The sequence below is a fragment of the Heptranchias perlo genome, chromosome 37 (genome assembly GCF_035084215.1).
Source record: "Heptranchias perlo isolate sHepPer1 chromosome 37, sHepPer1.hap1, whole genome shotgun sequence".
NCBI lineage: Eukaryota > Metazoa > Chordata > Chondrichthyes > Hexanchiformes > Hexanchidae > Heptranchias > Heptranchias perlo.
In genome coordinates, this window is record NC_090361.1 from 108,049 (window position 1) to 119,595 (window position 11,547).

The 11,547-nt window shown below is 44.2% G+C and overlaps 1 protein-coding gene across 1 annotated transcript in view; it reads right to left on the bottom strand.

The window, feature by feature from the left end:
• The window catches only part of LOC137304331 (paralemmin-3-like), a 46,914-nt gene extending 38,806 nt beyond the window's left edge, over positions 1 to 8,108 (bottom strand). The window contains exons 1-4 of the mRNA XM_067972873.1: positions 7,967 to 8,108; positions 2,946 to 2,997; positions 1,323 to 1,403; positions 1,117 to 1,247 (exon numbers count right to left, since the gene is read on the bottom strand). Of these exons, the coding sequence (XP_067828974.1) occupies positions 1,117 to 1,247; positions 1,323 to 1,403; positions 2,946 to 2,997; positions 7,967 to 7,989 (287 nt within the window). The 5' untranslated portion in view covers positions 7,990 to 8,108. The remainder of the gene's footprint in view (positions 1 to 1,116; positions 1,248 to 1,322; positions 1,404 to 2,945; positions 2,998 to 7,966) is intronic.
• Positions 8,109 to 11,547: the final 3,439 nt, after the last annotated feature.

Sequence of the window (11,547 nt, forward strand, 5' to 3'; positions counted from 1 at the left end):
CTGGGGTGGAATGTAAGCTGTGAGGAGGCTGCAAAGAGGCTCCAATGTGATTTAGACAATTTAGGTGAGTGGGCAAGAACATGGCAGATGCAGTATAACGTGGATAGATGTGAGGTTATCCACTTTGGTTGTAAAAACAGAAAGGCAGATTATTATCTGAATGGTGATAGATTGGGAAAAGGGGAGGTGCAACAAAACCTGGGTGTCCTTGTACACCTGAAAGCGAACATTCAGGTGCAGCAAGCTGTTAGGAAGGCGAATGGTATGTTGGCCTTCATTGCAAGAGGATTTGAGTACAGGAGCAGGGATGTCTTACTGCAGTTATACAGAGCCTTGGTGAGACCACACCTGGAGTATTGTGTGCAGTTTTGGTCTCCTTATCTGAGGAAGGATATCCTTGCCATGGAGGGAGTGCAACAAAGGTTTACCAGACTGATTCCTGGGATGGCAGGACTGACATATGAGGAGAGATTGGGTCGACTAGGCCTATATTCACTAGAGTTTAGAAGAATGAGAGGTGATCTGATCGGAACATATAAAATTCTGACAGGACTAGACAGACTAGATGCAGGGAGGATGTTCCCGATGGCTGGGGAGTCCAGAACCAGGGGTCACAGTCTCAGGATACGGGGTATGCCGTTTAAAACGGAGATGAGGAGAAATTTCTTCACTCGGGGTGGTGAACCTGTGGAATTCTCTACCACAGAAGGCAGTGGAGGCCAAGTCATTAGATGTATTCAAGAAGGAGATAGATATATTTCTTAATGCTAAAGGGATCAAGGGATTTGGGGAAAAAGTGGGAACCGGGTACTGAGTTAGACGATCAGCCATGATCATTTTGAATGGCGGAGCAGGCCCAAAGGGCCGAATGGCCTTCTCTTGCTCCTATTTTCTATGTTTCTGTGATTCAGGATAATGGCTGTGGTGGAGCTGGAGGGAGATAATGGCTAACACCACTATTAGACGTCTCTCCAGGTTGACTAATAGGGATGTAGGGAATGCAACTACAGTGGAAATGTCTGATGAGCTGGATGATGGGGTGGGTGTAGCATCTGCTGTTTGTGGGATGACTTATTTCCTTCCTAACAATTATATAGAAATGTTCTTGATTCTCACCTGTTGATGCTTTCCTGCAGTTTCTGTGCCTGTGACAGACTATCACACTCTGGAGATCTTGCAGGGGCCTCCAACTCTGTTGGAGAACTGATGGATCCTTCCAGAAGCCATCTCTCCCGCAACGATCGCCTCTGAAATATAGATTACATCATTGGAACAAATTCCTCCTTGTAGCTGGACAGATTTCCTTCATTCTCAGTTCCTACCTTAAGCTGCTGCAGCTGCAATCTCTCCTCTTCCAGCTCCCTCTTCTTTTTTTCAATCTCTTCCTGAACTTTTCTCTTTTGCTAAAGAAAATAAGTTAGGTTTTTGAGGTGAACTTTTATTTGAGGAGTTTTCTGAGTCCATGATTGTTTTTTTTATTAATTTCTCTGTGTAAAACAGAAGTATAATAAGCAAAAAGAAAACCGTTAAGTGAAAAGAGAAAATGCTGGAAATACATCGCAGGACTATTTGAAGAAAAGACAGGTTAATATTTGGTTGGAGTCCCTTCTTTCGAACTAAAACAATTACATGAGAGCCACTTTATAGGACAGACTAAAGAAAGACAGGAATGGGAAACAACATAAGCTAGAGAGTCCCAGAGGCTGCTTGTGCTGCACACAGTCTACTGTATTGGGGAGACCACAGGAATGAGGTGCTGACAGTGCCACTTGGCTTTCATTTCTGCCTATATTTACTTGGTGATCTGTAAATGTATATTTTAGGGCTATGTTGTAATTGCCAGCCACTCACAAAGATCATTACAGCAAATATTCTGCTCATTTCTTTAATCATTAATCAAACTGCACTTTCAAACCCTTTCTATTGATAGCAAGGATTTGCATCTTGTTCACTCCTGCATTTCAACTTAAAACTGGAGAAACAAAAAGGATAAGGGACACAAGGCAAAACATCTACGGTGTGGACAATCAGTAACCTTGTATAGACATATCAGCGACCCCGGTGCAGGCACAGGGACCCTGTGATCTCCTGTATACACATTGGGGGCAATTTTAGCTCAGAGACGGGAAGGGGGCGGGGGGTGTCAAATTGCAGACTGGAAAGCCTGGAATTATGGGTTTCCTGGACGTCCTTACGATTTTGACATAAGGACGTTTTTTTTTCTAACAGTTTCCCGCCCGACAGGCCGGTCTCAGTCAGATGGGAGAAGAGGAAGGAAGAGGACATGTTCAGATAAGTGTTAGATTGGATGGAATGTGGGGGGGGGGGGGTTGGGGGGCGTCAGTCACCAAGGGGGGAGCCGGGATCGGGGGTCATCGAGCGGGTCGCGATCATGGGAGTGGTTGCTGCAGGTAGGCTTGTTGGGCCTGGGGGAAGCACTCCTGCTCCTTCGGGCCCACAAGCTGTGCTATAAAGGCGCTTTCCTGCTGTTTTGGGCCTTCTCGCCTCCTCTCATGCAATGTGAAGGAGAAGGCCCGGGAATCCTGGCTCCCAGAAACTAAAATCACAAAACCTGAAAAAGTGGCGGCCCGTAGCCTCCTTGAAAGGTTTTAGTGACCGACCTGCCTCCTGAGAGCGGGTTGGTTGCCTACCCCTTGTCCCACCCCCATGAAAACTGGAAATGGGCGGGTTGGAGGTGGGTTTGAAATTGTTGCCATTTTTAATACCCCCCCCTGTTTTTTGGGGTTAAAATCATGCCCATTGACCCCAGTGCAGACACTCAGTAACCTCCCGCAGACACTCAGTAACCCTGTTCATAAATCATCTAATAGAACGCCTCTTTGCCTACTGTTATCTCAATTACTGATTAAAATTCTTTACTGCCCACCTCTTGCAGTTATTTTCACATCAACATATAGGGCAATATATTTGTTCTTTGTACTCACTGTTATTGCTTGAAGCCTTTGTTTCAGAAGTTTTGTTTCTGCCATTCTAAACCTGAAACAGATTTGGAAATGAACAGGTTAAAGGTGAATGTTTGTGGATGGTTACTGAGTTCTGGGTAAAAGGACTGAGTGGACATCCAGTGATCCATCAAATCCTCTTTTATTTAATGTTATTTTTGTTCATGTTTAATCACATTGACCATGATCCTGGGATTACTGTTCACCACATTGATCATCACCCTGAATAACTCTAAACAAGATCACTAACTCCTGAATAACTCTAAATGAGAACCATAACAAAAAATAAGGCCTCATGGGATTGGGGGTAATATATTAGCACGGATAGATGATTGGATAATGGACAGAAAACAGAGAGTAGGGATAAACGGGTCATTCTCAGGTTGGCAGGCTGTAACTAGTGGGGTGCCACAAGGATCAGTGCTTGGGCCTCAGCTATTTACAATCTATATTAATGACTTAGATGAAGGGACCGAGTGTAATGTATCCAAGTTTGCTGATGATACAAAGCTAGGTGAGAAAGTAAGCTGTGAGGAGGACACAGAGTCTGCAAAGGGATATAGACTGGTTAAGTGAGTGGGCAAGAAGGTGGCAGATGGAGTATAATGTGGGGAAATGTGAGATTATTCACTTTGGTAGGAGTAATAGAAAAACAGAATATTGTTTAAATGGTGAGAAACTATTAAATGTTGGTGTTCAGAGAGATTTGGGTGTCCTCGTACAAGAAACACAAAAAGTTAGCACGCAGGTATTGCAAGCAATTAGGAAGGCAAATGGCATGTTGGCCTTTATTGAAAGGGGGTTGGAGTACAGGAGTAAGGAAGTCTTACTACAATTGTACAGGACTTTGGTGAGACCACACCTGGAGTACTGTGTACAGTTTTGGTCTCCTTATCTAAGGAAGGATATACTTGCCTTAGAGACGGTGCAACAAAGGTTCACTAGATTGATTCCTGGGATGAGAGGGTTGTCCTGTGAGGAGAGGTTGAGTAGAATGAGCCTATACTCTCTGGTGTTTAGAAGAATGAGAGTGATCTCATTGAAACATATAAGATTCTGAGAAGGCTTGACAGGGTAGATGCTGAGAGGCTGTTTCCCCTGGCTGGAGAGTCTAGAACTAGGGGGCTTAGTCGCAGGATAAGGGGTTGGCCATTTAGGACTGAGATGAAGAGGAATTTCTTCACTCAGAGGGTTGTGAAACTTTGGAATTCTCTACCCCTGAGGGCTGTGGGTGCTGAGTCATTGAGTATATTAAAGGCTGAGATCGATAGATTTTCAGACTCTAAGGGAATCAAGGGATATGGGGATCGGGCGGGAAAGTGAAGTTGAGGTTGAAGATCAGCCATGATTTTATTGAATGGCGGAACAGGCTCGGGGGGCCGTATGGCCTACTCCTGCTCCTATTTCTTATGTTCTAATAACTCCTGGATAACTCTGAAGGAGATTTATAAATGAGTGTATACTCATCCTTCAGGAGTCAGTGTGCAGTGTATATACTCATCCAGTACTAAGTGTGAGATGTGTATAATCCTCCTGTAGTATGCAATGTGTACACTCAACCTGCAGCAGTTGTACTTTGCATATTCATCCTCCAGGAGTTACAGTGTGCAGTGTGTATACTCATTCTCCGGGCGTTGCAGTGTGCAGTGTGTGTACTCATTCACCAGGAGCTTTACATCCAATGAAGTACTTTAGAACTGTAGTCACTGTTGTAATGCAGGGAAATGTTAGGCTGACTGATCAATAGTTAATGGATATGTACCTTTCTTCCTTTTTGAACAGAGTTGTTGCATTAGGAATCCTTCAGTCTTCTGACAGCAAAATGTGGGTATTCATCATATATGACTGGTGTACAGTCTTTGTATTTATATACAGGGCTGGTGTACGGTCTTTATTTATACAGGGCTGGTGTACGGTCTTTATTTATACAGGGCTGGTGTACAGTCTTTGTATTTATATACAGGGCTGGTGTACGGTCTTTGTATTTATATACAGGGCTGGTGTACAGTCTTTGTATTTATATACAGGGCTGGTGTACAGTCTTTGTATTTATACAGGGCTGGTGTACGGTCTTTATTTATACAGGGCTGGTGTACGGTCTTTGTATTTATACAGGGCTGGTGTACAGTCTTTGTATTTATACAGGGCTGGTGTACGGTCTTTATACAGGGCTGGTGTACGGTCTTTGTATTTATATACAGGGCTGGTGTACGGTCTTTGTATTTATATACAGGGCTGGTGTGCGGTCTTTGTATTTATATACAGGGCTGGTGTACGGTCTTTGTATTTATACAGGACAGGTGTACGGTCTTTGTATTTATATGCAGGGCTGCTGTACGGTCTTTATATTTATATATTGGGCTAGTGTACGGTCTTTGTATTTATATACAGGGCTGGTGTACGGTCTTTGTATTTATATACAGGGCTGGTGTACGGTCTTTGTATTTATACAGGGCTGGTGTACGGTCTTTGTATTTATATACAGGGCTGGTGTACGGTCTTTGTATTTATACAGGGCTGGTGTACGGTCTTTGTATTTATATGCAGGGCTGGTGTACGGTCTTTGTATTTATGCAGGGCTGGTGTATGGTCTTTGTATTTAAACAGGGCTGGAGAGTTAGCTGGATTTCCAGTAATATTTCAGTGTTTCTGTAGGGTTGGAGTAAGAAGGTGGAATAATACTATATTGTTAATATGGGTGAGATTCTTTCCCGACAGGCAAGCGTTAATATTGGGGGATGGGGCTTGCAGAAATAGCTCCTTGTAGAGGTTTGTCAGACATCCAGAAATGGTCTTCTCGTATTTACACTAACTGAGCTGTTAAATATCAGATATCCGGACTCTTGGCAGCAGGCTGATTACACAGTTGCAGTACTGAGTTTTCTGTACTTGCCCTCATGAATATTTAGTGGCTGAGTCACGATCAGAGAACGATGTATTCAAGATAAACTTTTGACAACAGGGCAACAGTTTATTCCAAGTTAAATTTTACCTGCGAGAGAGAAGAAACAGTCCATTCATTGTGACCTTGATTAATAATTAAATTAAATCCCAGATGAAATTCCTAACAGAAAAATATTGCATCCGTAGCAGTATTTCAGCCAATCAAACACTGCGTGTGCAACACAACTACACAGCCAGAGGAATGGGCACACACTGTGACCACCAAGATCATTACAGTAATTATCCTGCTCATTTTCCCCCAGTCCCAACCCTCTCCCCCAGTCCCAACCCTCTCCCCCTCCAGTCCCAATCCACCCACCCACCCCCCCCCCCCCAGCTAATTTTGTTTCTGGTCACCCCTGGTGAACGCTTTGGGTGGGGGGGGGTGAGGTCATGGAGCAGGTATGTTGAGGTCATGGAGTGGGGGGGGGGTGGGGGAATGAGGTCACGGAGTGGGGGGTTTAATGAGGTCACGGAGTGGGGGGGTTTAATGAGGTCACGGAGTGGGGGGGTTTAATGAGGTCACGGAGTGGAGGGGGGGAATGAGGTCACGGAGTGGGGGGGGGAATGAGGTCACGGAGTGGGGGGGGGAAATGAGGTCACGGAGTGGGGGGGAATGAGGTCACGGAGTGGGGGGGGAATGAGGTCACGGAGTGGAGGGGGGGAATGAGGTCACGGAGTGGGGGGGGGAATGAGGTCACGGAGTGAGGGGGGGAATGAGGTCACGGAGTGGGGGGGGGAATGAGGTCACTGAGTGGGGGGGGGAATGAGGTCACGGAGTGGGGGGGGGAATGAGGTCACGGAGTGGGGGGGGAATGAGGTCACGGAGTGGGGGGGGGGAATGAGGTCACGGAGTGGGGGGGGGGAATGAGGTCACGGAGTGGGGGGGGGGAATGAGGTCACGGAGTGGGGGGGGGAATGAGGTCACGGAGTGGGGGGGGAATGAGGTCACGGAGTGGGGGGGGGGAATGAGGTCACGGAGTGGGGGGGGGAATGAGGTCACGGAGTGGGGGGGGGGAATGAGGTCACGGAGTGGGGGGGGAATGAGGTCACGGAGTGGGGGGGGGGAATGAGGTCACGGAGTGGGGGGGGGAATGAGGTCACGGAGTGGGGGGGGGGAATGAGGTCACGGAGTGGGGGGGGGGAATGAGGTCACGGAGTGGGGGGGGAATGAGGTCACGGAGTGGGGTGGGGGGGCTCGAACGTGGTTCCCCAGAGGTTGTACCTTTACAACCTTGGGTTAGAGATAACTGGTTATTTGGCAGTATAAGGACACAGTAATCAATTAGTTTATAGCTAATGAGACCCAGTAATGTGGTACTTGATGGCTAAACAGTAACTAATTACTTAATAACTAGAGTTGAAGGGTTTTTTGCCGTGTTACAGGACAGATTAATACCAGAAACCGGGTCTGGGAGAGGGAATCATAGTCACCGAGCCTGGGTCCGGATGGTCAAGAGTGCAAGAAATGGTCAAACTTCAAACTCCTGCTCTCTCCGTGTTTCCAGTTTGGTTACGGGATGAAGTTGCTATATTTTATATTAGGTCTGACTTTTAAAGTGTTCTGATCACCATTTCACATATTTCTGAAATGAGAAAGCACAGCTGAGTTCTCAATGGATTTAAATAAATTAGCTACTGAACTAATTTCCACCCTGAGACCCACCTGGGCAGATTCTGCTTACGTGCTCAGTCACTGTTACACAAACACTAACTTTTTTGTTTTTGTTTCAGAAATCGATCGTGTAGCAGGATAGATGTGGCATCAGTGACACTGTTCAAAGTTGTGAAGTGAAAGTTATGGAATTCTCACTGACTGGCAGTGCACACACTTTATACCTTGGCCTCCTTCCCTCTCAGTCTGTTGCAGAATTGATCCCTAATCTCGGTGTGGACCCTAACATGTACAGACTTGTAAAATGTTCTAAGCATACCTTCAGAGGTGGGAGCGAGCAGCAGGCTGAAGTAAACAAGAAGTTTTGAAAGTTCCTTTGAGCAGCTGGGGGTGAATTAGACACAACCCTCCTTGCGAGCCTGGACAGATGAATTGTTCCACTCACTTGTTACTTGGTTCTTGTTTCATTTCCAGGTTAATTTCCTGATTGTTTCTGTACAGCAACTTTCTGCAGCCCGACACATACCTGAAGCACCGACTGACGCCCAGATCCAACTGGTTCAGCAGTAAAGCAGTTTGATGGAATGTAGACCTGCTGACTGATACAGGATAAGCTTCAGATAAATAATTTATCAACAGTCCTGGCCTCAGTTTACACCCAGCCTCCCTCGCAGAGACACACGGTAACCCCAGTCTGACCAACTGTCCTCTCTCAGCTCTCCTCTCCTCCACTCTCTGGTGACTTTCTAGGCATATTTTCAGACATGAGCCTAAACACACTTTAGGAATAATTGGGCCTTATACCCCAATATCATAGAATCGTAGACTAAGGCAAGTTTGGAGTGCATGTGCGTAAATGCACAGAGCGTGACAAAAAAGGTTGGTGAGCAGCAGGCTCAAGTTCCTCAGGTGGGATTATGATATAGTGGCAATAACGGCGACCTGACTCAAACAAGGACAGGAATGGGAGCTTAACATTCCTGGCTAGAATCATAGAATGATACAGCACAGAAGGAGACCATTCGGTCCATCGTCATGTGCCGGCTCTTTGACAGAGCGAGAAGTCAATTGCTTTGTGAGTTGAGAACAAGGGAGTTTGCCTTTTCTTAAAACACCTGTAAGGAGACACAGGGTTGCCCTTGTCAACAACTCAAAAAAATCTAGCAAAAGTGCCCCCTTTTTAAAGGGACACAACTAATAAAACCCAAATCATAAAAAGACAAAGGAAACTTATAAAATTGAATAATAATGTTATTACTATTATCCACTACACACTCCAGTCCCTGCGGTGCCCACCAGTTGCAGAAAGCCTCAATCAAGTGTACCAGCAGACACCGCGTGTTCCTTCTCCAGGGCAACAAGCAAGTTTGTAGTTTGAAAAGTGTGTGAGTCAAAGGATTTGGGTTCTTGTCTCACTTAGATTGCATGAAGTGTTTGTTGAATTGTCTGTTTACTATTGTCTGTATTTGTGTAGTTCTTAGTTTGGGGAGTATTTATACTCAAAGGTCAGTGTACCCGGTAGATAGATGGAGAGGGTTAATTAGAATTAACAGATGTGTGGGGAAGGTCACGTGAGAGTAGGAGCAGCTGATTGATTGAAAAATGGCATAAAAGAGTTGGAGTCACTCTGACAGAGTGAGACCTCAGGGGAGTGGATAAGTACATAGAATGTACAGCATAGAAACAGGCCATTTGGCCCAACAGGTCCATGCTGGTGTTGATGCTCCACATGAGCCTCCTCGTCATCTAACCCCATCAATGTACCCTTCTATTCCTTTCTCCCTCGTGTTTATCTGGCTTTCCCCTTAAATACATCTATGCTAGTTGCCTCAAGTATTCCTTGTGGTAGTGAGTTCCACATTCTAACCACTCTCTGGGTAAAGAAGTTTCTCCTGAATTCCCTACTGGATTTATTGGTGACAATCTTATATTTATGGCCTCTAGTTCTGGTCTCCCCTGCAAGTAGAACCATCTTCTCTACATCTACCCTATCAAACCCTTTCATGATCTTAAAGACTTCTAACAGGTCACCCCTCAGTCTTCTCCTTTCTAGAGAAAAGAGCCCCAGCCTGTTCAATCTTTCCTGATAGGTATAACCTCTCAGTTCCGGTATCATCCTAGTAAATCTTTTTTGCACCTTCTCCAATGCCTCCATATCCTTTTTATAATATGGAGACCAGAATTGTTCACAGTACTCCAAGTGTGGTCTAACCAAGGTTCTATACAAGTTTAACATAACTTCCCTGCTTTTCAATTCCATCCCTCTAGAAATAAACCCCAGTGCTTTGTTTATTTTCTTAATGGCCTTATTAACCAGCGTCGCTACTTTTTGATTTGTATATCTGTACCCCCAGATCCCTCTGCTCCTGTATCCTATTTAAACTCTTATTTTCCAAGTAGTATGTGGCCCCCTTATTCTTCCTACCAAAATGTAATACTTCACACATCTCGATATTGAAATTCATTTGCCAACCTCATGTCCATTCTGCAAGTTTATTAATGTCTTCCTGTATTTTGTTGCAGTCCTCCTCAGTATTAACTATACCCCCCTGATTTGATGCCGTCTGCAAATTTTGAAATTGTATTTCAATTCTTGAATCCAATTGTTTATTTAAATGGTAAACAATGGTGGTCCCAGCACTGATCCTTGTGGAACCTTTTGCCAGTCTGAGTAACTACCTTTAACTCTCTGTTTTGTTTTGTAGCCAGCTTGCTATCCATTCTGCGACTTATCCCCTGGCTCCACATGCTCTGACCTTAGTCATGAGTCTACAATGCGGTACCTTATCAAAGGCCTTTTGAAAATCCAAATAGATTACATCTACTATGTTACCCTTATCTACCCTTTCTGTTACTTTTTCAAAGAATTCAATAAGGTTGGTCAAGCATGACCTTCCCTTTTGAAATTCATATTGACTGTTCTTTATTATATTTTTAGTTTCTGGATGTTTTTCTATTATATCTTTGAGTAAGGATTCCATTATCTACCACCGACGTTAAGCTAATTGGTCTAGAGTTCCCTGGACTGGTTCTATCTCCCTTTTTAAACATAGGAATCACATTAGCTGTCCGCCAGTCCTCTGGCACTATTCCCTTTTCTAATGAATTTTTATATATATGTAATAGTGCCTCTGCTATCTCTTCCCTAACTTTTAATATGCGTGGATGCAATCCATCCGGACCAGGGGGTTTATCCTCTCTAAGTTTGATTCGTTTATCAGTTACCTCCCCCCTTTCTATCTTAAATGTCTTTATATCTTTTTTGACCTGTTCTTCTAATGTCATACCCACCTTGCTAGTCTCCCTGATAAATTTTGCCATTTCGTTGTCATTATCCATTGTGTGCATCCTTAGTGGCCCTATCCCTATCCCTATCCTGATTTTTCTTTTGTTATTTATGTGTCTGTAGAATACTTTATTATTTCTTTTTATATTCCTTGATAATTTAATTTCGTAGTTTCTTTTTGCCTTCCTAATTGTGTTTTTTTAAACTTCTTTCCTAACTGTTTCATATTCTTTTTTGTCATCCTCCTTTATTGTCTCTGTACTCAGTGTTTGCCTTTTTCTTTAGTTTCAATTTTGCCTTTATTTCTTTATTCATCCATGGTGTGTTTGTTCTTGCTTTTTAGTGGGATATATTTCTCCTGGACTCTATTGTTTCCGACTGTGTTCTATTTCTTTGTTTGTCAGTAATTTATTCCAGTTTAAGGGAGAACAAGGGAGTTGGGAACAGAAGAATTTGGGAACAAGAGAGTTTCATTCACCTTTACTCTTTCATCTGCTTACACCCTTGCAGTTTTCTGTACTGTGAGTTTTTGCCTCTTTTTCCCCACCCACAGGTAACTTCAAAATATCATGGCCACCTCCAGAGCTGTGCCTAGAGGAGAGATGTGTAATATGTACACATTTAAGGTAAGTTTGGGAAGGAAGGGTGTTGATATTAAGCACTATGTTTCCTTCACCTGCTTTAAATGTGTAGAGATTGAGTCTTTTAAGCAGGAGCTCTGCAACTTGAAACAACAAGTA